Here is a 24,397-nt window from a genome sequence, read left to right on the forward strand (position 1 = left end):
CGTCGACTATTAAATCAGTCGACATAATCGTGACTACTCGACTAATCGTGGCAGCCCTTCTGCCAACAAGTGTCATGTTTATAACCCAACCACCAGCACTGAGTAAGGCCCCACTCAGTACCTGCTTCCTCCATTTAATAAGCAAAACAGAACAAAACTTTCAAAGTGTTTTACATCACAATAGATTTTAAACTGAAAACCCAGTGAGCATTGATGAGTTTTACTTCATGTAAAACGGGCACACTGGGCCCCGCTGGCTGCTCCCAGCAGACGTTTGATAACTTGTGTGATTGGCTGCTCTGCCACCTGTGATCCCTGTGTGACAAAGGCTTAAATATGACAGATACAACATAGTTCCTACTCTGTGGCCATGGGCCGAGGCTTGTGCTCTAAAAAGACAATCAATTATGTGCTGGCACTTTTTGTTTGCTTTACCTTGCAGAAATAAGACCTTGCATATTCATCTAAGGAATTTTGCGTGGCTCATTACAGTGGATTATCCGTTGATAGAATCCGGATTAGATCAGCTTTGCCTTACAAACAAAGACACACGATTGGAAAGTGCTCTGCCTTCTGAAGCGGCAGCAGAGACTGCAATAACCAAGCTCCGCAATATAGGACGATGTTTACCAAGTTAAAATAAAATCAGAGGATATTTGAAGTTGTGTAGTTTATTTTGGGCGGGGGGGCAGTGAACATTACACAGAGGAATTTGTTATCTTAACACATAAAATAGCTAATACACAACAAAATTCAGTGCCATTGATGGCCTCTTTCCTTCATCCTCTGGCTCAGTGAGAGAGATGTAATCACTGCAACTTCAGAGTCTGTGGGGAGAAGGAAGAGGAAGGTGGCCTTGGATTGCAATACCTAGAGACAAGAAGGAGGCATCAGCTTATCCTATCAGCCGCAGGCCTCACGGGATTGAACAGATGATGACAGTTATTCAGGGAGCTGTGAAAACAGGCTGCTTTCAGGAATGGCTGAAGAATACTGAGCAAAAAAGGCATTTCTCCAAATGTGTAAGTGTGGAAACAAATGTTTTTGGTGGTCAGGCCTTTGCTCCGAGGGCAGCTAGCATCCTGGGTGGGGAAAGGTAACGTGAAAAGATTTAGTATCTGCTCAGAGTCGAATAATCGCATTCCAAGTTTGTGCATCCCAGTTAAAAGGAAGTCAAAATGTCAAGGCAGTCTCAGGACACAGCATCTGCTCTTAGCTGGCATGTGTGATAAAGTGGGACAGTCCTAATTCACTTTCTGCAAATGTATTTTATAAATACTTCAAGTGCTAATGGCTGTCATCGTGCAGCTCTCTCTCAGTCTCTGCATTCGCGGTACACGCTGGCACGCAGCGTCTTAGGACTTTAATCCTCGGCGAATCCTTCAGGAAAGGATTTCATGGACTTGTGGCTGGTCTCAGTAGCGCTGCCACGAGGAGCTTTGTGATTGTGGCGGACGTGCAGACCTGTGAGTCCTGTGATAGAACAGTGACTCCCAGAGGAAAAGACAATAAAAGGGGTCAGTGGCTGACTTCAAAAACACGGTCACAGAATCAGTTTCATGACTGTAGCGTGGCTCGACCCAGTCACACCGATGTTGATCTCTCGAGGGCTCCGTCCTTATTCCCCTTTAACAACAGGAAGGACTCGTCTTACCAAGCCTTCTTCTAAAGCGTTAATCAGCAGCCCACAGAGAGCTTAGAACACAACGTGTGATCAAAAGGGAAAAGATGAAATAAAATCTGATCCATGATCCAGTACGTGTTCATCTTGTAGTTATATTACTGACTGTAATTTAGTTACTTAGTTCCTGACGTTTGTTTTATCTATGTTTGCAGTACGGTTGTAAAATTGTTACAGACATGAACTGGATGTTCAGATGTGTAATATTCCTAATATTCCCACACCTGCCAATAAGGATTCGCCTGAGCACTTGACGTCTTATGTATCGATTGCACAAGAGGCAACCTTTCATCTTTAGCAACATTCCCACTTTGTCTACGTCTTTCTAGGAACAAAGCTCAGCCAAACACACAGAGCTTTTATTTTACCTACAAGTTATTAGTTCAGACTAAAAATTGGATTTAATTTTTTTATGTATCTATGAATAATGCTTACAGTTACAAAACCTCCACGAGTAAATTCAAAGGTGGAGAATGAGTGGATGGAGTGTTTAGTCTTTGTTTAAATATTTGATCACTAATAAGCGGATCGATGGTCCACAGACGTATAAAGAAAAGAAACGAGCAGCAGCATTTCCTGGTTGGATGTTACTGGTGATGTCAGAGTGGAGGCGGGGTCAGGTGTTAATAAGCGTCACAGGAAAGACCTGCACATCATTTATGCTCCTGAAAGCAGGATTTATTTTTTCACATACTTTACAGTTTTTTCTGCTGCATAATATCTGCTTTATTACAACATGGTTATAATGTGTTATAATTCAGGGAGTGACACGTTTTCATTCTCAGGCTGTAACATATTTAAACCCTCTTTTTTTCTATTTGTTTCTATTTTCAAAGCCAATTATTTTTAATAGCTGACAGATCTGGACTGTGGACAGTTTTGCAGCATAAACATATTTTACAGTAGAGCCATGCTGCTGTTCTTTTTGTGCATAATTTGGTTTCCAACAGCGTGCCCGACGCCAGACAGTGAGTCGAGTCTGCGTTGGCACCTGGAGATATGAAGGTCAGCACTGGTTTTCAGCCTTTTCTCTTCTATGTCACGATCACTTTCTTAAATATCGAAGATGAACTCTGCAAAGTCTCGCCTGCACAGCCAGAAGTAAATTGGCGCATAGAGGCAGGATCACAAAGGCAGGATCAAGGACTGTGTTGACCAAAGTGCCTCTGAAGAAAAGACCAGTATGGAATGTCCACATTTCCCAGTAAGACTGAACACTGCAGTCTTTTCTTCCATATGCCTTCCTTTAGAGATACAAACAAATATCATCATTCAGCCAGAACAACACAGCACGGTCAGACACTGTTTGCTGTCTGCTGAGCAGTAACACCTGCTCAGGTGAGCAGCTGATTTAACTAAGATGAGCAGCATCACCTCTGGTGGTATATTTATATACTGGTTCTAGTTCCACCCGGGGCCAATAAATGAATTGAATCTCAGCTTGAATGAAATAAAAATAACACTTTTAAGCTCATTAACTAATCTGACTGTTTGCACATCTGGATGTGCAGCTGACAAAGCGCCTGTGGAAATGCTGCTTAGATGTGCGGTCTGTCTGCAGCGGCGCTGCAGACGCCGTTCTCGCGCATTCCAGGCTGACTGTCAACAACCTTCAGGGTCTTTGTTATCTGGCAAGTTCTGCATTGAAATAAATGTATCACAAATGTGTGTGGGTCCCGTGAGACTTGGCGCCGGTAGGTTGGAGGTTTAGGGGGTAATGTAGCGTAGCACCTTGTTATCGAGCTGAAGGACTGGGCCTTTTGCATTATGTAACGTTTATTTTCCTTCCTCTTCATCTCTGCCTCCCTGCTGAGTTATAACACTTGTGTTGACTCATCAGAGAGGAAAAAAGAAAATTACATATACCATTATTTTAAATGTAGCTGCTTATGTGCTGGAACCAGACCACAGGTTATTAGAAGCTCATTAGTACGTCGTCATTTCCCCAAAAAACAAAAGTCAGTCGGGCATCACTGTCCTTTGCTATCAGCACAATGCGCTGCACATACATCTAGTTGGCAGGCACAATAATTTGGCTTTGTTTGTTGTAGCAGGAGGCGCGAGGCTTCGAAATAAGACTTTTAATTTACTATTTCTCTCCCTCTCTGCATTTGGAGCAGAACTTATGTACACTTCCCCAGGCTTGTGCCATCTGTTTCACCAGCAGTCTCAGTAGGCAGGAAACAGACACAACAAATACCGCGCGCGCCTGTGCACTTGGAAAGAGTCGTTCCCACGAAGCCACGATATGCTTTTAAAAGTCTCTGCGATTAAAAATGGCTTTTGTGTCAAAATGAAATCGGCGCATAAAGGCAAAGTCGTCTTCGCTGCCCTCAACGTGTCATGTGCTCACGTTCAGCTCTGCGCTCGCTGCGTTGCCCTTCCTCCTGCCGTTTAACACGTTTCCACATGCTGCAGCGTTTTGTCTTAAGCAAAACCATTAGCGGGAAATTTTGGTTGCCTGGTGACAATCTCGTACCCACACTATGTCTCACGCTTGTCAGGAGTGATGCACTGGGAGGAGCACGTCGCTTCTTTGTCTTTGCTCTCACAACCTCCTTCTCAACAGCTAAGCTGCACTGACACATTCCCCCTTTTGTATTCCCTCCTAGTACAAGTGTTGTAAAGGACAGCGTCCCAGCTTGTCACCTGCAAAACCGAAGAAAAGAGCACATTTCATAAACTTGACGTGCTTGCTGTCATGGAGCCGCTGTGACATTTAAGTGCTAAAAGCTACATTATCTCCCTGCTGCTGCAGCAGAGAACAAAGCATCAGTGTGATATGAGCTTAAAGTCAAAGTAAACACAGAGGCACGTACCTGCCATGACAGCCAATCAGAACATCATCCCAGTCGTTGTGCTCAGAGTGCTTTATCTCACACTTAGATGGCAGCCAGGACTTCTTTCTGCATCCGGATGAACCCGAGACAATAACCTTCATTTTTTAATTGTGCATAATCTAACAGTGAAATGAACGAGCTAAAACCATCACCGGCGTTGTAGTTCAGTGATTACTCAAGGGGAAGCTGGGTTAGTGCCAGAGGATAGTTAGAGCAAATACATGTCCTCCCAACAGCTATGTGTATTATACTTTAACCATGGTCCTCATTAAAGTGTCCTCCGAGGCAAAAAATGGCTTATTTACAGGCTGATGATCAATTGATTTACCCCGTGGGCCAGCACACCAATTTGGGCCCTGGAACTTATTAAATAGTGTGAAATATATATACATAAATGCAAAGGTCGAGGCTTCTCACTAAATCTATCCAGAGCCTTTTTCTTTGAAGGGCGTGTGGTTGGTTTGCAGTGTCATCACCGCGCCTTCACTTTGGATTATTACTTTTTAAATCTGATAACAGCTGGAGACACAAACCAAGAGAGTCTGAAGATTTCTGTGTTTATTCATGAGAAATCATTCAAGCATGAACTGTTTGGAAAAATATGAAGGAATTCTGTAAGTCGCTCAAACTTAAGGTAGGAAAGGAGTGTCCTGATTGGGTGCTTCCATCTGCACTTGTTCATGGAGCTGTTCGCACTGTGGACCTGAATCAAACGTTTATGGGCTGCAGCATGGTGGTTCAAGGTTCAAGGTTCTTTATTTGTCACATGCATAGTTATACAAGTATAACACACAGTGAAATGTAGCCTGACACGCTCCTCGACATGTGCAAAAAAATGGGGGGGAGTAGAGGAAGAACATTATATATACCGTAATTGTCGGGCTATAAGCCGCTACTTTTTGCACAAGCTTTGAACCCTGTGGCTTTTAGTCAGGTGCGGCTTTTCTATGGATTTTCCATGATTTTTGTGATATCGTAAGACGATTTGTTTTGTTTGTTCCGCTGTTGTACGGCACTACGTTGCCTGGCGGAAGGATCGGGGTTCAAGAGTGGTATGTTAGTCACATGTCCGTCCGCCAGGCAACGTAGTGCCGTACGAAGTAGCGCGAAAAACAAACTTCAAAGTAGCGCTACGCATTCAGCGGGAGGCGTGGATGACGAGCGGCGATAAACTTGCGAAAAGCAAGTTATGCCCAACTCCACCGGTGGATTCTGACAGCGTGGAAAAGTGCGAAAACATCCACGATCGCCAACGGATTTTGAAGGGCTGGACTGCTGCATGATGGAGAGGAGGACACCGCCACGGCCCTTCTGAGGGTGTTCGACTCTGACACTGACAACGAGGATTTCTTTGGTTTTGAAAGTGACAACGAAGGAGAGAAGCGGAGAGTGGATGATGAAGCCATCCTGATCCTGTTCGTATCCGACACTGGAGAAGAGGACTTTGGTGGTTTTAGAGCGCAGGAAGAAGAGAAAGATGGTGAATGACTGACTTTTCTTCTTGTTAAAGCCGTGTCACTGCACCTGAGCCTAAAAGGTAGGCTGAATCTATTTTTCTGGTGTGCTGTAGGCTACTGTTATGTACTACATGTGCAAATATGTACCCATAACTTGTTTTTCAAAATATTAATAAAAGGGGTGTGTCTCCAAACAGCCATCTCTTTCCTGACAATTCCCTTTGTGCATATTCTCTTACATATGATGAGTCAACATTGAAACACCTGCGGCTTTTAGTCAGGTGCGGCTAATGTATGTACAAAACAGGATTTTCCCCTGATTTTAGCTTGTGCGGCTAATATTCAGGTGGGCTTTGTAGTCCGGGAAATACGGTATATATATATATATATATATATATATATATATATATATATATATATATATATATATATAGGATGAGACAACGAACATCCAAGAATACATTGGGAAGATGGCCCCAACTGACCGAGTGCTCAGTGAATACCTCAGGCAGCAGAAACCCAAGAAAGAGGAGGGAGACGAGGAACCATCATGGAAGGACAGGCCCCTGCACGGTATGTACCACCGGCAGATAGAGGAGGTGGCTGATATCCAGAAATCCTACCAGTGGCTGGACAAAGCTGGACTGAAAGACAGCACAGAGGCACTAATCATGGCAGCACAAGAACAAGCTCTGAGTACAAGATCCATAGAGGCTGGGGTCTATCACACCAGGCAAGACCCCAGGTGCAGGCTGTGTAAAGATGCCCCAGAGACAATCCAGCACATAACAGCAGGGTGCAAGATGCTAGCAGGCAAGGCATACACGGAACGCCATAACCAAGTGGCCGGCATAGTGTACAGGAACATCTGTGCCGAGTATAACCTGGAAGTCCCGAGGTCAAAATGGGAGATGCCCCCAAGGGTGGTGGAGAATGACCGAGCTAAGATCCTGTGGGACTTCCAGATACAGACGGACAAAATGGTGGTGGCTAACCAACCGGACATAGTGGTGGTAGACAAACAGAAGAAGACGGCCGTAGTGATCGATGTAGCGGTTCCCAATGACAGCAATATCAGGAAGAAGGAACACGAGAAGCTGGAGAAATACCAAGGGCTCAGAGAAGAGCTCGAGAGGATGTGGAGGGTGAAGGTAACGGTGGTCCCCGTGGTAATCGGAGCACTAGGTGCGGTGACTCCCAAGCTAGGCGAGTGGCTCCAGCAGATCCCGGGAACAACATCGGAGATCTCTGTCCAGAAGAGCGCAGTCCTGGGAACAGCTAAGATACTGCGCAGGACCCTCAAGCTCCCAGGCCTCTGGTAGAGGACCCGAGCTTGAAGGATAAACCGCCCGCAGGGGCGTGCTGGGTGTTTTGGTTTTTTTTGTTTTTTTTTATGGTATATACACTGGGTGAATGTGCAGTAGTAGCAGCAAGCAGCTGAATTCTGTACATTAATAAGAATAGACAATCTGACTGTTTTACAGGATAGACAATATAAACATATTTAAAATTAAAGGAATTGAAATGTACATTGTGCCTTGGTTTAGTGTCTGGAAGAGTCCTGTCTCAGTCAATTATAGATGATGTGAGAGGGCGGGTGTGTGTGTTTAGGGCCCGGATGGCTTGGGGATAGAAGCTCCTCTTGAGTCTCTCTGTCCTTGCCCGGAAGATGAGGAACCTTCTACCAGATTGCAGAAGTTGGAACAGTTTGTTGCCAGGATGGGACGGGTCCTTCAGTATCTGCGCTGCTCTAGTCCGGCATCTCCTGGTGTAGGTGTCCTGAAGCGGGGGGAGAGCAATCCTGCAGCAGCGTTCTGCTGTACGGATCACTCTCTGGAGAGCTTTTTGGTCCTTCACACAGCTGTTCCCGAACCACGATGTCATGTTCTGTGTGAGGATGCTCTCCACAGCGCCTGTATAGAAAATCCTGAGGATCTTTGGAGAGACCCTGAACTTCCTCAGTTGTCGTAGGTGATACAGGCGCTGCCTAGCCTTTTTGGTCTGGACCTGAATGTGGGCAGCCCATGTCAGGTCTGAGGAGATGTGGACACCAAGATACTTGAAGGACTGCACCCTCTCCACTGGAGCTCCATTGATGATAATGGGCTTGTAGTCTCTGTGCTGACCCCTTCTGAAGTCCACCACCAGCTCCTTCGTCTTGCCGACGTTCAGCTGGAGGTGGTTGTCCTGGCACCACGATGCCAGATTCTTCACTTCGTCCATGTAGGCCGCCTCATCGTTGTTGGAGATGGCACCCAACACCACTGTGTCGTCCAGTGGTGTTGGGTAAGTTACTTTAAAATAGTAACTTAGTTACATTACTAGTTACTTCTCTCAAAAGTAACTCAGTTACTTCAAGTTACTCGTTACTTTCAAAGTAACTAGTTACTAGGGAAAGTAACTTTGGTTTTACTCAGAATTCTCTTGTTAATGTGTTGCTTCCATAACTTTGCAGTCTTCTAGCTTGCTTACTTGCCACAGTGCACTGTGCCACCTACCAACAGAAAGGAAAAGATAATGTGCATATTTCCACGAGAGAAATCCCACGCCTGGACCGTCATTGACTGCTGCCATGATTCTAGCCTACGTCACAGCGTCATGTGTGCCTTTTACATCCAACACAAAAACTGCAGTCGTGGTGCTTTGATTGTACTCAGAACTCGGAAATTCTGCCTTCTGAATAGGAAGATGTAGGTAACACCAGACTGCAGATGAGCTGCTTACAGGGCTGGACTGGGACAAAAAATCGTCCCGGGCATTTTGACTAGAGACCGGCCCACCATTATAGGAAAAATCATAAAGCCTTTGAATGAAAACAAACACTGTTGTGACAGTGATGTTCACTGTTCTGATGGTATATATGCATCAATCTATCAATCGTTTGTTGTAAGATTCAGATAATTATTTTTTAAAAGCGAGACATTTTAAATGAGAATAAGAAAGAAAAGTATTTCTTTGTGCCCCCCTCTCCCTTTTAATGCCCTACATGCCCCCCTGGCAACACTTTGCTAGACCCGCCCCTGCACAGTTACCAGCTGTCAGCTACCTAAAAAAGGATCCTGGTGTTATTTGTCTCTCAGAAACAGTTCATAACTTCCCTTCAACTCATTCATGTCACCTAAAAGGTAAACCTGTTTCTCCATCTCAGCTCTGATGGTTCAGTAAGGACATCTCCTGGTTTCATCTTCATGTTTCCCTCTCACCACATATCCAAACCGACATCATGACCAGCAGGTTTACAGCTGTGGCTCCAGCAAACATCAGCTGATACTAGAAGTTAATATTAAATAAATTCTAACAACAGCTGATCAAGCTTAAACGTGCTGCTGTTGTTTAGAGCGACATCCGCTGGTTTCCTCTTTCGGCGCAAAGTGGGCGATAAACAAACAAGAGAGCCGATCAGCTGATCATTCATCAGTTTCATGATTGAAGTAGCAACAGGAGAGGCAGGGGGGAGAATGAAAAAAGAAGAGGCAGCTGTGCAGCAAAGACACAGAATAACTGCAGCTTTGTGCCTTTTTCATTGTAGCTGAATTACGGGACAAACTGTTCCTTTTCACCTCAATAAGAAACGCGTAATATTTTCTCTGAATACCAGACGGGACGGTTGGCAACTCTAATAACTTATGAACAAAATAAGGTTCAACATCATTAACTTCATAGCACCACCCAGCTGTATAGAAACTCCGTCATGCTAGCTAGCACGCAGTACGGAAAAAGTCAGAATAACGAAAATAAACTCCACCTACACTTGGTTTATATCTGACCCAGAGAGACTGCAGGTCATAACTTCTTACCTGAAGTTCAGTTCACACTTGGACCGGCGGCCGCCTCGGGTCTCTTTTCCTTCTGCGTCCCTTTTCCTTCATCCACCTGCTGGCCTCCACCACTTGCTAATGTTACTGAATCTGTGGAAGCTCCGCGATAGCCACCACATGAAGTAACGAATAACGAGCCTATCTAAATCCCAGTAACGAGTAACGCGTTCCTGATTTTGGCATAATAACTAGTTACCGTGCTCGTTACCACAATGATAACGTAGTTACTGTAACGTGTTACTTAATAACGCGTTAGTCCCAACACTGGTCGTCAGCAAACTTCACAATGGTGTTGGAGCCATGGGTGGCCACACAGTCTGAAGTGTAGAGGGAGTAGAGCAGTGGCGAGAGGACACACCCCTGAGCTGCTCCTGTGCTGTTTCCATAATAATAATAGTGGAGTGTTAAACAGACTAACCACATGTGCCCCAGGAGTTAATATTAAAAGTCAAACTGCCATCTTATTTAAATGTCATGTACAGATTGTTTCATAAAGTGTGTGTCAGCAGGTTTGTTATAATAAACTTTTACAGAAACGTTTTCAGCCACAAGGCTTCAAGACGGGTTTAGTTAAAAGAAACCACAGAAGATGAGAGACAAATGGCTCGTCTATTGTGTTTCTTCTGCAGAAAATCTCTTTAAAGAACAGCTCCAGTTCTTTCTAAAAAAAACAATAGCGACATGCCCATCTGTACTCTGAGAGGTTTATTTGTTGCTGTTATTATTCCTCCCTAAAGCAATTTCAGTGTAAGTGAAATCCACACTTCCCATTTTGTGCAAAAGCAGCATTCAGTTCAGCAGCAGGATAATGTGAGGCCCTGGCAGTTATACAGCTGTAGATTCATACAAGTCACATGTCTTTCAGTAATAAAGCCAGGACGACACACACACACACACACACACACACACACACACACACACACACACACACACACACACACACACACACACACACTTCAAACAATGCTTTAAGGACATTTTGTATCGACTTGTGTTTCTTTTTTTTCTTTTTTTTCTTTTTTTCTTTTTTCTAAATGACATCAGAAACAGCAGTATGCGACATTACGTGATGGCAGAGCTTCAGTTCATCCTTTGTCTTTTTTTTTTTTTTTTTTTTTTAATAAATAGGACAGGGGGAATGAATGAGAGAAAGAGGGGGAGAGAAAGAAAGAAAACCAAAGAGGAGAAGAGACGGTGAGAAGGGGGGGGAAGAGAGAGAAAAAAAAACAAAAACTCCTGGGTCACCTGTATGGAGAAAAAAAAAAAAAAAACTCCTGGGTCACCTGTATGGAGAAAAAAAAAACAAAAACAAACAAACAAAAACAAACAGAGGAGACAGCAAACAACAAAGAGCAACATAATAATAGAGAAAACAAAGCACCATCACAATAAACTAGCTAGTCATAGATATCAATATTTACTAAATAATAAACGATATTGTGCAGCACGCAAGATAGACAGCGCACAATGTGCTTTGAGGCAGCAGCCAAGAAAGCTTTAGTCCGCGTCTGTGAATACCCATGTGTGTACACCTGTGTGCATACCTGTGTGGATCAGCATGCTTGTATTCCAAAGGTTTCTCCATGTAATGATCTGCTAGGGAGTGTGGGGGGGCCACAGCCCCGTCCTCCAGGGTGTGAAGCGGGTATGGAGGAGATCAAAACTCCAGACATCCAGAGGCCCCCAGAACACAAGAGACCATGGAAGACCAACAGAGGGGCAGCCGCGCCACTGTCCCAGTAAGAGCTGAGGAGAGTCCCAGATGAGGGCTCGCCCAGCAGCCGCGGAGCAGAAGTCAGGGGGAGTTGCAGTGACGCGCCCGTGAGCTCCGCCGGCCCCCAGCTGTGCCTGAGTGACCGAGCCCCAGGCCGAGAGGCCCCGACAAGCGGCCGCCAAGGAGTGAGCCGGTGTGTACCCGGACGCCCACCCCCAGACACAAAGAACCACCAACACACAGACACCTGAGGGAGTCCGCCACCGGCAGGGGAAGTGGTGGTGGGTGGAGATAGGCCTCCAAACCTTGGAGGGCCTGAGGTGTCCCCAGAGAGGTGGCGTCTGATACCCAACCTGACATATAGACACAGACATACAGGCACACACAGACACAAACATCCATTCCCACCCTCATGCTCTCATATGCACTCACTCCACACTCAACCAACGTGGAGACAGACATAAAGAGACGCTGTACACACGATCACACTCCCCAAGCGTACTCTACGAACCGGGTCTAGGTACCCTTGCCCCTGGAGGGGGGAATTGCACCCAGACCCAGGTGGTGTTACCCTTTTCCCTGCGGTGGGGAGAGGCAGACCACCCCGACTCCGCAGCAGCAGGGAGGCCCCACCCCCCAGACCGCAGTCGGACGGCCAACTCCTCCTACTAGCCCTCCCGCTCCAGCAGGCCGCAGAGAATGGGGGTGGCTTGTGTTTCACAGCCACGTATCTGTGTGAGGCCCTGAAGTGATATATTAAGATGATTTTTGAGACCAGTGAACAAAAACACATATAAGATTTTTCATTTGTTGTATTTTGAGTTAAATCACATCTTAATTCCAAATTCAGCGCAAACACTGATTAAAACACATCTCTGGCTCCAGCCGTGCTGAAGCTCACTTCACTGGGAAGAAGCCAGTCTTCCCATCACGTCCATCCTGTGATCCAGCGTCGCGGTGGTTAACTGTCAGATGTTAAACGAGCGCACTGACAGCAACACGTTATAAATGAAGACGCTTGTAAACAGATGTTGGAGATGCCCATGACCATTCAACCTTTTCATATAACTCACAGAAGCGAGTGTGAGAGCTTCTTCTGAAATTAATCGAAGCAGCTTGTATGATCCATGTACAGCACAGTGACTGATGAATGAGCTCTGTGTGTATTTCTGTTAGAAAACTTCATTTCTACAGAAACACTGTGTTTGTGTGCAAAGTAAACATCTGCATTAGTTTTTATTATTAATATAATTAACAGCAAATATTTAATAACATTTTCATGCATGTCTTGATTAATAATGTTATTTGATGTGTTGTAGACACATTAAGTGTCTGTTTGTTCCAGCATCAGATCCTGTGCAGGTTTCCAGCTGACAGTGAATTCAGCACGTTTCCATAATAATAACTGGTCCCATTCATTCAGGCTGTAAACGACTGTGTATTTATGTCTTTAATGAAACTGCAACACAGTGACTGATTTTAATGGCATCATTATTCTCACTGAATACTCATTTTAAGCTCCAAATGCAGTTCATTGTATTTTTAATACTGTGACACTGACTGTGGAATATTTACATGACATTATTAACATTAACACCATATTACTCATCACTGTGTTCACTTATTTGTTTACTGGTTTTCAGTTAATGGAAACTGTCAGTTTTTTCTTTTTCTTCGTTTGTCTTTATTCTGTGAAGTGCTGTGTCATTATTCTGTCCTGCGAGTGCTTATTTCTCTCCAGAGGCTGATGTATTGATTCTTTGCTGTACAGTATATGGCTGTCACGGATGCCAACACCTGCCTTATTCCTCTGTGCAGCAGAATGAAACTGGGAATTATGTGTGGGAATAGATTTGATGGAATACTCAGTATAATTTACAGGAAATAATAAGTCATTGCACACAGGAAATGAGTCAGAGGGGCTCTGTGCACATTATTATTTGGCTCTCACTGACTGCACCCAGCACATGTAGCAAGTAGCAAATAATGGGGATTTTCATTTGGTTGATTTTGACCCGGACAATGTTTTATTCAGCGGAAAGGCACTCAATCTGGACTATTAATGCAACAAAGGTGAGACAAGATTTAAGGTTTTGACATCAGCACAAATACTTAAACAGGCATTACATTTTATTTCTATTTTATTATCATTATAATAACACATGGAGAAGTGTAATTTTACATTCATTCTACTTTTAGTAGAGCCACGTTTCAGGAGTACGCTAAAGAGGATCAACAGATAATAAAGACATCAAAGGTTATGCTCCTGTCACATGTTCACGCCAACATGTGCAGCTATGTTTTCCATTCATGCAGTCTGCATGTAGATCAGGGCCTGGACTGGACAGTCAGACGCACTGGATGTGTTTGGAAATTCATTCCTGGAGTTTTATTGTGTTTTGAAGAAGTTTCAGAAGCAGAGACAAAAACATTTCAGTCTTTTTTATAAACAAACTGTTTGTCAATATGAATGGTTTTGGAAAATTCTGTAACAGACTGAATGATCTGTGTGGTTTGACTGGTTCAGTCGATGACGTCATCGTTTAACCGGTCAGAGCGGGCACGCTCAGTTTTGCGCAACTACTTTTAAATCCTTGTAGCTCTGCAACCACGTGAGCTAGTGCAATATTTTGTTTTGCATATGAAACCGGAGGAGTTGTACTTACATCTTATGCCATCAGCTTGTCCTCGGTCACGGTTTCCTTCCACATAAAGCTTTGCAAAAACTGCATAAAAAGCACTTGCAGCAACAAAAACATAATATTCCAGAAACAGTTTGCCGATCCGATCAGCTGTTTGTAACACTTCCTACGTCCATCAGCGTGAACTATCGCATGTCTGCCATGACCTGCCCGAAACCGGAAGTGACGTCATTTTCGCGGAAATGTAGTTTTTTACCATCAGGGTCTCATGAGCCTATACTGGTGGTTTTAAAAGTCATGTTTGACTTTATGACTTTCTGTGTCGTTTCTGGGATGCTTAGGACTCATATTGCACTGCTGGAAATAGTTTATTTTGATGCATATGCTGCTTTTTTGCAAATTTGCAGTATAATATTTATTTTCGTTTTTCCTGCAGTATATAAAAATTGTTGTATTTCAAAAATAAAACTATGAAGACACTCAAAATAAATTTCCTGTGGTGGGAAACTATTTTGTGCAACTTTTTTGTATTTAAAGTTTTGAGGGATATGCCTCTTAAATTTCTCTAACTAGAAATATATGTTAAAAAAACAAAAACGATTTTAAATTTTTTTGGAGTTTATTGCACATTTTTGCAATTTATGTAATTACTATGCACTTAATGCAGACATATTATTAAAATTTAGGCTGTAATGGTTGTATTGATGTATAGCAACTTGAAATGCTCCCAAAAATGGCTCCACACCATGTAAACATATAATATAAGCTCTGGCGGACTTGGTTCTATGGTCGGTCTTAAAGGGTTAAGGGTTTGGCTGTTTCACTGTGTGATGGTTGTCAGTGTGGTGACCCACCAGGATCAGGTGCAACACCCTGTTGGGGTTTTTTAAAAAGCTGTTGTGTTGCAAGTTTAAGAATTGATCATGTCAAAAGAACAAAAACATTACCAGTTACATATGGCCTGCCCAGTATACGCGTCTTACTGGCCTGTTTTTCCTGTTAACGGTTACACTATTTAAAAATAAAAATAAAAGTTTTGTAAAAACTTTAGATTATGGTTTGGAGTCAAACGTGTTAATCTTTCTTCACAAACAACGTTTTCTTTTGTCCTTAAAACGAAAGGAACTTTTAGCCCGGTATTTATGTTAACAGCAGTTTTTATTTTAGAGCCACTTCAAGAGAAGATGGCACAGGGACAAGGCCGCGTGGAAACGCTTGCACAGCAGTAAAGTGATGGTCTTTTGTCCCTTTTGATGCTGAGGAAGTCTGCATGAGTTATAAGGCACAACATATATTTCTTTTAATCTATCAAAGATTAAACATTTAGTCATCCTGTAACGCAGAAAGTTTGTTTCACTGTGTGGAGGAGCGCAGTCCTTGAAGGCTCTGAGTAGTGGGAAATAATGCCTCTTTGTTGGGGGGGTCAGACAAACACAGAAGGAAAAAAAGCAGCTCTTTCAGCTGAATGCAGCATTTCAAATACCAAGGATGTAAAGGTCACACAGGAAAATAATTCTTTTAAATAGCCCTAACTACCACTGGGCCTTTCATAAAGAGGCCATGCTGAGGAGAGCTGTGCTTTAGGCTTGTTCAGATGTAGCTGTGATGGCAGCAAACTCATGTTTACCACATTGCACATAATCAGCTCGCATTTTTGTAGTTCACTTTGTTGCCAGGGAACTGTTGAAGTCTCAGCAACATGCTTTGGATGACGCACTTATTTTGTGACAAGTAGCGGCAGTGCACATTCATAAGCCGTCCAAGGTTTGTCTGCCTTGTTGGTGCAAACAAATCACGCTGAGGGTTTGGAGGCTCGTCAGCGGCGCTCTCACATGGTAGAAATATACTGTTCAGCCACAGCATCACGGAGGCCAGGCAGGATAATGCAGGCATGACAGCAGTGACTTCACATCATATATGTGCTGATGGGTTAGCCATTTATAGGACTTCTAGATTCACACAAACACACAGCTGATACAACTGGAATATGAATACACCCTTTACACTGGGGGTATTCTTCCACACCTGTGACACAGCTTATGAGCGATGTGAGAGATTTATGTTACCACCACGTGCTGCAACCTTTTTTACTGTGAATCCTGTGAGAGTCAGTCCTGCTGCTACTACTGCTATTAGCAGGGTCACAGTGTGCAACACACCAAGATCAGCTACGATGGCTGTGGCTAACGACACAAACACAAAGCTGGCTGGAGCTGAAGTCCCACAGCATTTATACCAGCAGGTTCCTGAGGTCCACTGACCATCTCAGCCCCACAACAGCCCACAGGTTGTTTTAGTTTTAGCCTGTGTTTACTGTGGCAGAAAAAGTATTTTAACACAGCAGAGAACGGGAGCGTTTACTCTCATTCAAAGTAAAACCTGCTCAGCTCCGTGTCACGTGTCAGCGTTCCTAAATGTCCTTTCAGGAATATTTCCCTGGGTTTCTCTTGGACAGCTAGCTGTGTCTCTGCTCCTGCTCTGTGTCTGCCGTCTGCACGGCTCGGCTCTTTTTTCACTGCAGTTTGCATGAATGTGGTCGCCCATCGGCGTGAAATGACTGGTTTTCATACAGAATTAGTCCACGGAGTAATCCGCCGTCGCATTTGGCTTTTTGAGCTCTTATTGCTACAGGGCAAGTTAGTCTCTCGCCTGCACGCTGGTGCGTGTGGATGAATATGCTGGGTGATTAGGTCAGCTGGCAAGTTTTCCCTAATGAATTTTTCCAAGTTCTGTGTTTACTTAAAGTCAGACTCGACACAGAAATGACTCGTGTCAAATATCATTTGTAGCAGCGTCACTCTTCTTGTTTCCCCGTACAGTATATCTGCAGTGATGAAACATGGATTCACTGCAGCCGCTCATATATGAAACACAGCAGGTGAAATAAACTAGAATAATCATTTAATGCCACATGTCTGAACCATGAACCAATCACTGCTCGTGTTTATTGTCTCACTGACATGCAAAGATGTTTTTCTCTGCAAGTAAAGTGAGAAAGCACTGGCCTGCACTGGCCTGCACTGGCCTGCACTGGCCTGCACTGGCCTGGCCTGCAGGTAAAGCACAGCGCAGTGAACGCTGTTGCCGTCCCTGCTGTTCTTGATATTTTGGCTTTTGATCAGATTGAGCCAAATGATGTGCACATGTTACACGGCTCATGATTAGATTAGAGATTTATGCAGAGACGATAACGAGTTTAAAGATGAGAAATGTGTTCTGTACAATAGCTAATATCACTGTAATTGCAGGATTTACTACAAAAGAGCCCGATGCTGTTACAAAGCCATTATGGGAACAACATTGGTGTTGCCTCAGGTCGGGCGTTACCATGCCTCTTTGATCGCCAACTTTAACCATAAATTAAGGAAATGAAATCTTTATTTCTAAGGGATATGATAAAGCCCTGTACTTGCTAGTTCAAGCAGCTTCCCCTGCTGATAGGCTCTGTGTTATTTTCTTTTATGAATTCATTATTCCACACAAACTGGCAGCAGCTCAGATTAACATGATTATCATAATGAACATTGCAGCTGAAATTCCCCCCTAGAAGCCTCTCATTTTACATTAAATAGAGGTATTAGTTTGGCCCAGCTGGTTTCTCCTCATTCACTTCTCAAAGTAGGAAAATAGCTCCATGATTTTTAATTAACCTGTATAAAAAACCTCATATATCCAGTTTCTTCTGTGTATGCAAATGAAGGCTGTAGACGAGCTATTCCAGCCGTCACAGGGTAACACAGAGTGACAAACACCTCTGACCTCGTCAGATTCACTCATTAACCTAACACGCATGCCTGTGGACGGCGGGAGGAACCCACGCAGAACATGTGAACTCACAGAGATCGGGTCAGGCCAGGATTCAAACCAGCAACCCTTTGGTTGTGAGGTGGCAGCATTAACTCTACTGTGAATGATTTTTAATACGCCTGAGGCTGTTTGGGTTTGTTTTAAAGGGAAATCGATTAATTCCAACATGTCAGCGTTTGTATTGTTACCGTGCTGACATTAACGCTCATTATGGGCGTTCCCAAGATGAGTGTGTGAACCCGGTCTTTTTCCAGGCTGGACTGATTGTGCAGGAGACATGTTTTATGACCAAGAAGTGGGTGCACACGTCTGACACATACAGGGTCAAATATGTGGCAGCTTGCACATCCCAACCCCCTCGTGTCCGCATGGAGAGGTGCAACAGTGCAGCAGCTCGGTGCATTAATGGAAACACAAACAGAGGAGGAGGATTAAGCCACACAGGAGCATTCATGAAGGATCACTGCGAGCTGCTAGATGCTGATATGTTAACCGGGGAAACGCACCACTGAGCATCTGTTTAGCCTTTAAAAACATCGGAGCATCTTTTGTGTGACTGTAGAGAGTATTTCTAAAAATATACATGAAGGAGGTGTGGATGCAAATATAATCGTATTAGCCAAATACTCGCGATGTTTATGTTATTTTTTTCCCCAGATTTGGAATCTTTACATCTCCAATAAATGAACAAAAGTATGACAAACTATTTTCAAAGAGATTTAACCTCAATAACAACACTCAGTTCCCACCAGCTGAGCGAAGAATAACCAGGAGGAGGCATCAGTCTCAGTGTCTCAGTCTCTATACTGACAAAAGCTTTAGTCATTCTTTAATAATGCGAATAATCTAAGCTCAGTCCAGAACGCAACAGCAATGTGTCTGATGCCATCGGTGACTTTAAGTAATCTGATTACATGTATCTTTTCCATGTAATTTAGTTACACGAGTACGATGTAAAACACTACATTTAGTGGAATGTGGTCAAATGAAATTTGCTTAATTGGCACATATTCAGTTTAAACCGAGCAAATCTCCTTAATAAATATTTCAGTTACATTTTTACTGTGTTCATGAGGGCAAAGAATCATTCTGAGTGTAACTTGCTGTTACAGTCTGATGCCCCTCGCACTGTGTTGGAAGCAGGCCTGAGCTGCTGTTGCTGATGAATGGCTCAGATATGGGCGTTTGTAACCTGATGCAGGTCACCTGGGTGTTCCACACTTACAACGCGGACCCAGAGGAGCTGTGAGTGTCTCTACCATGTAGAGTGATATCGGCCCTCTTTAAAGTTTCTGCTTTTTAGTTTATTTTCAAGAAATTATCTTTTAAATCAGCCTCTTGTCATGTTCTTTGAGCCAGTCTGTGACGAGGGTGATGCACCTTTGCAGGGTTCGTTTTGCATCTAACAGAATAAGGAGAATGATTTTTCTCTTGTTGTTCTTTGAACAGTTGTTCTTTCACTGTCACGTCTGATGTTCTCATTGCTGAAGATCTTTGGTCTCAGAGAAAAGTCTGATCTCTGCTGTCGCACCATTTCCCTCCTGTACTGGTCATTTTGCCTGATGGTGGCCACGTTTCCTAGACTCAACCATCCGGACCATGACTGGAACTCCATGCAGCAGCGACTAGTCACGACCTCTAACCTGGTTCCAAAGCTCTCATCAAGTTCCCATCCACATTATTTAGTTTCACACTACGTCTAAAGCCAAAAGTCACGAGAAGTGAACAGATGGAAAATTCTGTCAATGAGAATAAATTTAACAGATGAAAAATTTGAGCTATTTATTTTTCCAAGGTTGAAATTTTGAAAAATGTTTTTCTTTTGGCTAAAAATCATTTTTATCTTTTTAAGTTACAGAGTTACAGAATATTATACACACACACACACACACACACACACACACACACACACACACACACACACACACACACACACATATAAATAAAATATACGAAGGGGATAAATAGAATAAATAGGAATAAAAATACAAGTGAAATTGCACATTTCAAGTATTGAGGTCTATTGCACTGTTGACTATTAACAAAAGTATTGCACAGTGAGGTGAAGAGGCACTGCAGCTTGCTTGTCCCCCCCTCCTTTGTCCTCCTGTCTCCCCTCCCTCTCCCCTCCAGAGAGGAGTTAAACAGTCTGATGGCGTGTGGGACAAAGGAGTTTTTAAGTCTGTTAGTTCTTGTCTTTGGGAGAAGCAACCTGTCACTGAACAGACTCTTCTGGTTGTTTATGGCCGTGTGCAGAGGATGCCCAGCATTGTTCATAATGTCCAGCAGTTTCTTTAGTGTCCTTTTCTCTGCCACTGTCACCAGAGTGTCCAGCTTCATGCTGACCACAGATCTGTTATCTGTTCATTATTAGTAGTATGTGTCTTTACATATAATAACACAGGCAGCTGTTTAGTGTGCAGTGGTTTCATTTTAAATGAACTACTTTGCGTTGGGATTGAATTTTGCTCTTTTCTGGTCATATTTTTCTAAAATCACACAGGTGAGCTTATAGGCCTGTAACACCTGAACCTCTAACAGCTTAGACAGAATAAACAATACAGTTGGTGTCTTTGGCTGAGACCCCGATGGATCTGTAATGCTGACCAGTGAAAATGATCACATTTCTTTCCACCTCTCACTAGTTGCCTGAAAAAATGCATTGATGATTTTGCCAGATCAGACGTTTTTGTGGTGAATAAATGTGGTATTTAAAGCGATTTGTCCCAGAGATGATACAAACCTGTGGCCAGTCGCTCGGCTCTGCAGTCGCTCTATAAAAACCTGTGAGAAGCTCAGACGTGAACCTTTCTTTCCTGGAAGCAGGTCTTAGTGGGTGTGTTAATGTCAGTAAGGGGGCTCGTGCTGATTTGCACCTTTGTGGCTTAACTGGAAATCAATCAGTGATATGAATTATACTTTAACGTTAAATATCTGCTCTGAAAGAAGTGTGTGGCAGCAGGTATGGCCCCGCTCACAGTAACACAGCTGCACGCTTTAATCTTTATCACACAATTTTTATTTGTATTTATTTTTGGCATCTGACTGGGGTGCACATTTCCTCTGTTTAAGGTTTTATGTTTGTCAGACGCTCATTCCAGCTGACATTATTTCATACAGATTAATATGGCTAATAATTTTTAATCTTGTGCTTTATTCTGTGGATCTCACTCTTCAGTTCGAACCTTTAGACACTTAGTTTGGTGATTTCAAAGACGATGTCAGGCGCTTAAAGAGACGGTCTTCATTTCTAATAATCTACAGTGAACATATATGATGAAGCCTAATCCTCTACTGTATATTCCACTCCAAGCGATCATCCAGTGTAGTACAGTAGGCTGCCAATCCACAAAGGAGTTGTGGCACCTCAGCCATTGAGAGACCATCTGTGTTCCCCTGTATGACAGCTCAGAGCCGCTGAATATTCATGCACCATCCCTCCGCTTATCGCATTAGATTAGAACCCATGCGGCGAGAAAGGAAAGGCAGAGGAGGACAACACTGATATGTTGTCAGAGACCCTTACAGCTGTGTGTTAAATAGCAAATTAGCCAAATGGACACTGGAGCAGCGAGTCCCTCTCTCTGCGTGTGTCCTGAAGCGTTTCCACTCAAAGCTTTACTTCACATTTAACGCCCAACAGAAGGAGATGTGTTTGAGGTGAGAGTGTGTTGTTTCCAAATGCACGAGGTGTACGTGCATTTTATATTTCTCAGTACATAACTAGAATGCACAAAACCCCTAGCAGTGTTTTAAACATGAAGAGTTACAGATTCAAGATCCGTCTTGTAGAGAGGAAGTTAGGTTTCAGATCCATGAAGCCTCTGACAGCTGAATCTGAAGGACTCGTGTTCCAAACACATTCTGGGTCCCAGCTGACACGGCTGCTGTTCATGTGAAATATAAACTCTCAGAGACAAGGTCACATAGAGCTGACTTACCTAAATGTGGCATAAAGAGTGGGAATCATCAGCGCTTGAAGGGCTTAAAGCCAAGACACATTCATTAAAGAACATCACTCGTCACCATTTCAAGGTAATAAAATCCTTGGAGAAGAAACGAACATGTCCACATGTTCCCTGTGTGAATCTGCAGGGCTCTTTCCTTGGAACAACCACATTAATTGCTGCATTCGTAACTTTACAGGATGACAGGTGACAGATAATCATCCGGTCAGCGCGGTCCGAGTGTGCCGGGATGGGGGACTCTGGGGATTGTTACAGATCTCATCACATGCACGATAAATCTTCCCATTAAGTGCCTGCAACAGCACACTGGTAATTGATATCAATGTAGTTAAGGTGGTGCTGTGACACATTTACTGTGCCGGTGTATTGGTCAGCTGTGTTTTATGTGCTCTGGTGGCTGCTGCGTGAACGAGGGTCACCTACGGGCCTCGTGAATCCTTAAACAGCTGCTCCGTGCCGTTTGGCTGGCTGACGGCGAGAGTCGGGCCGTTTGTTATAGGACGTCACCGATGTGTCTGCAAAGCAGTGTGGCGAACATCTGTTGTGTGTAAAGAACAATGCTGTGAAGTGCAAAGACATTTGCATATGTATAGGTTCCTCGTCCTCCTGTGAAAGAGGTCTTGGAGTATCAGCATTTTGGGGAGACGCAGGAAAAAACACCCAGTAAAAGTGATTACGTGCAAGAAATGCAAATGATTACAATGAAATATGCTGTTTTAATTAACTGTGGCCCTTTTTGTCTCCACTGTAAATGATTTTCCTTATGCTTAAAGTTCATTTAGTAAGCATGAATTAATAATGTTAAAATAAATGTTGGTCTTTTTGTTCTCGCTGCTTTAGGTGCACGAGAGGTGGTGATCAGATGTCCCCTGAATCACATGCAGTGTACCGGGACAAAAAAATGCATCCACTTCAACAAACTGTGTAACGGAGCTCGAGATTGTGACGACGGCTACGATGAAGGAGTTCACTGTCGAGGTAAGAGTTAACGGTGTTTTCACATTCCCTTTGCCTTGGGTTTGAGAATACATAAATTAATAAGTATCCTCATTATCGCGGTAATTAGTCAGATCACACTCATCATATTGGGATTATTAAGATTGTGGAATTTACTTTACCCGTTGAGTCAGTATTGGATTTGTATAATAGCTGTGGAAAATGCTTCACTTTTATTTCGTGCTAATTTGCTTTGCATTAGAGATTAGTTATTTAAACTACGGCCATTTAAATGTGCTTTTCCTCCATTATGGAAGTTTGAGGATAATTTTCACATTCAAACCGATGTGCACTGTTAAACCCATAAGTTTTAACTGCAGACGTGAATGTGTGAAACAGTGCTTCGAGCTGGCACGTTGGAACTTTTTGGGTGAAACTCTGCGCCAAGGTGACTTTCTATCATCCACGCTGTCAGAGCAGGCAAGAGAAACAGCGGGACGGTAACACCAGGTGTTGTGTTGTACACAAGTTTTTTGTTGTTGCTCACTTTCTTAGCAAGAGGACCAAGCTGCTATGGACACCTGGCTTCTGTGATAAGGCAGCATTTGCCTCATGATTGGTGCAGTCTTGGCACAACAGTAGCTGCTGTCTGGCTGAAAACACCACCTTTTCTGACCTGTAAGACAGTCAGAGTCATGCTGGGCTTTGTCTCTGTGTGAGTGCTCGGTGCAAGGAAGTGGTAGCTTCTGACTCTGAGCTGTGAAGACTGAAAATGTCTTGTTGTTGGCACGAGGCACAAAACTCTACACTCACACTAAACAGTAATTGTGTTGTTTTTGAAATTAAGCCCTTTTTAGCCCTCTGTACTTCAGCATAATTATGCTAGAATTATTTTTCCAGAAATAAGAGGAAATGGGAAAAACACTGTAAACACCTAAAGCTACTGATAAGTTGCTGTTATAAGATAATTTTAATCTGCAGACACAAAAGCTCTTTCAAGCTATATATGAGCAGGATTTGTAAATTTAATTTTCATCATCTTCCTCTTCCCTCACTCCTAACCTGTGCCAGCAGATGGCCCCGCCCCTCCCTGAGCCTGGTTCTGCTGGAGGTTTCTTCCTGTTAAAAGGGAGTTTTTCCTTCCCACTGTCGCCAAAGTGCTTGCCCATAGGGGGTCATATGATTGTTGGGTTTGTCTCTGTATGTATTATTGTAGGGTCTACCTTACAATATAAAGCACCTCAAGGTGACTGTTATGATTTGGTGCTGTATAAATAAAATTGAATTAAACTGAATTCTCCTTCCTCACCTCCACCGTATCCTCTTCCTCCTCACCTGAAATCTCGTCTCCTGAACTGAAGTCGGGAGTGTCCATAAGCATTCAGTTCAGTTTTATTTATATGGCATCAAATCACAAAAGTCGCCTCAAGAAGCTTCATTTAATCATACTGTAAAGACCCTACAGTGATAAAGAGAAAACCCCAACAATCAGACGACCCCTATGGGAAAGCACTTGGAGACAGTGGGAAGGAAA

The 24,397-nt window shown here is 43.4% G+C and overlaps 1 protein-coding gene and 1 long non-coding RNA gene across 2 annotated transcripts in view; one reads left to right on the forward strand and one right to left on the reverse strand.

Moving 5' to 3' along the window:
• Window positions 1–24,397, forward strand: part of lrp1bb (low density lipoprotein receptor-related protein 1Bb) — a 259,062-nt gene that overhangs the window by 70,888 nt on the left and 163,777 nt on the right. Inside the window, exon 3 of the mRNA XM_026144138.2 lies at window positions 22,768–22,905. Within this exon, the coding sequence (XP_025999923.2) occupies window positions 22,768–22,905 (138 nt within the window). The remainder of the gene's footprint in view (window positions 1–22,767; window positions 22,906–24,397) is intronic.
• LOC145420906 (uncharacterized) lies at window positions 10,894–12,375 on the reverse strand. Its single transcript, XR_013902129.1, has 2 exons — window positions 11,080–12,375; window positions 10,894–11,041 (listed from the first exon to the last, which is right to left on the reverse strand). It is a non-coding gene; the product is annotated as an uncharacterized LOC145420906 (long non-coding RNA).

Source organism: Astatotilapia calliptera, chromosome 16 (assembly GCF_964374335.1).
Source record: "Astatotilapia calliptera chromosome 16, fAstCal68.1, whole genome shotgun sequence".
Lineage (NCBI taxonomy): Eukaryota > Metazoa > Chordata > Actinopteri > Cichliformes > Cichlidae > Astatotilapia > Astatotilapia calliptera.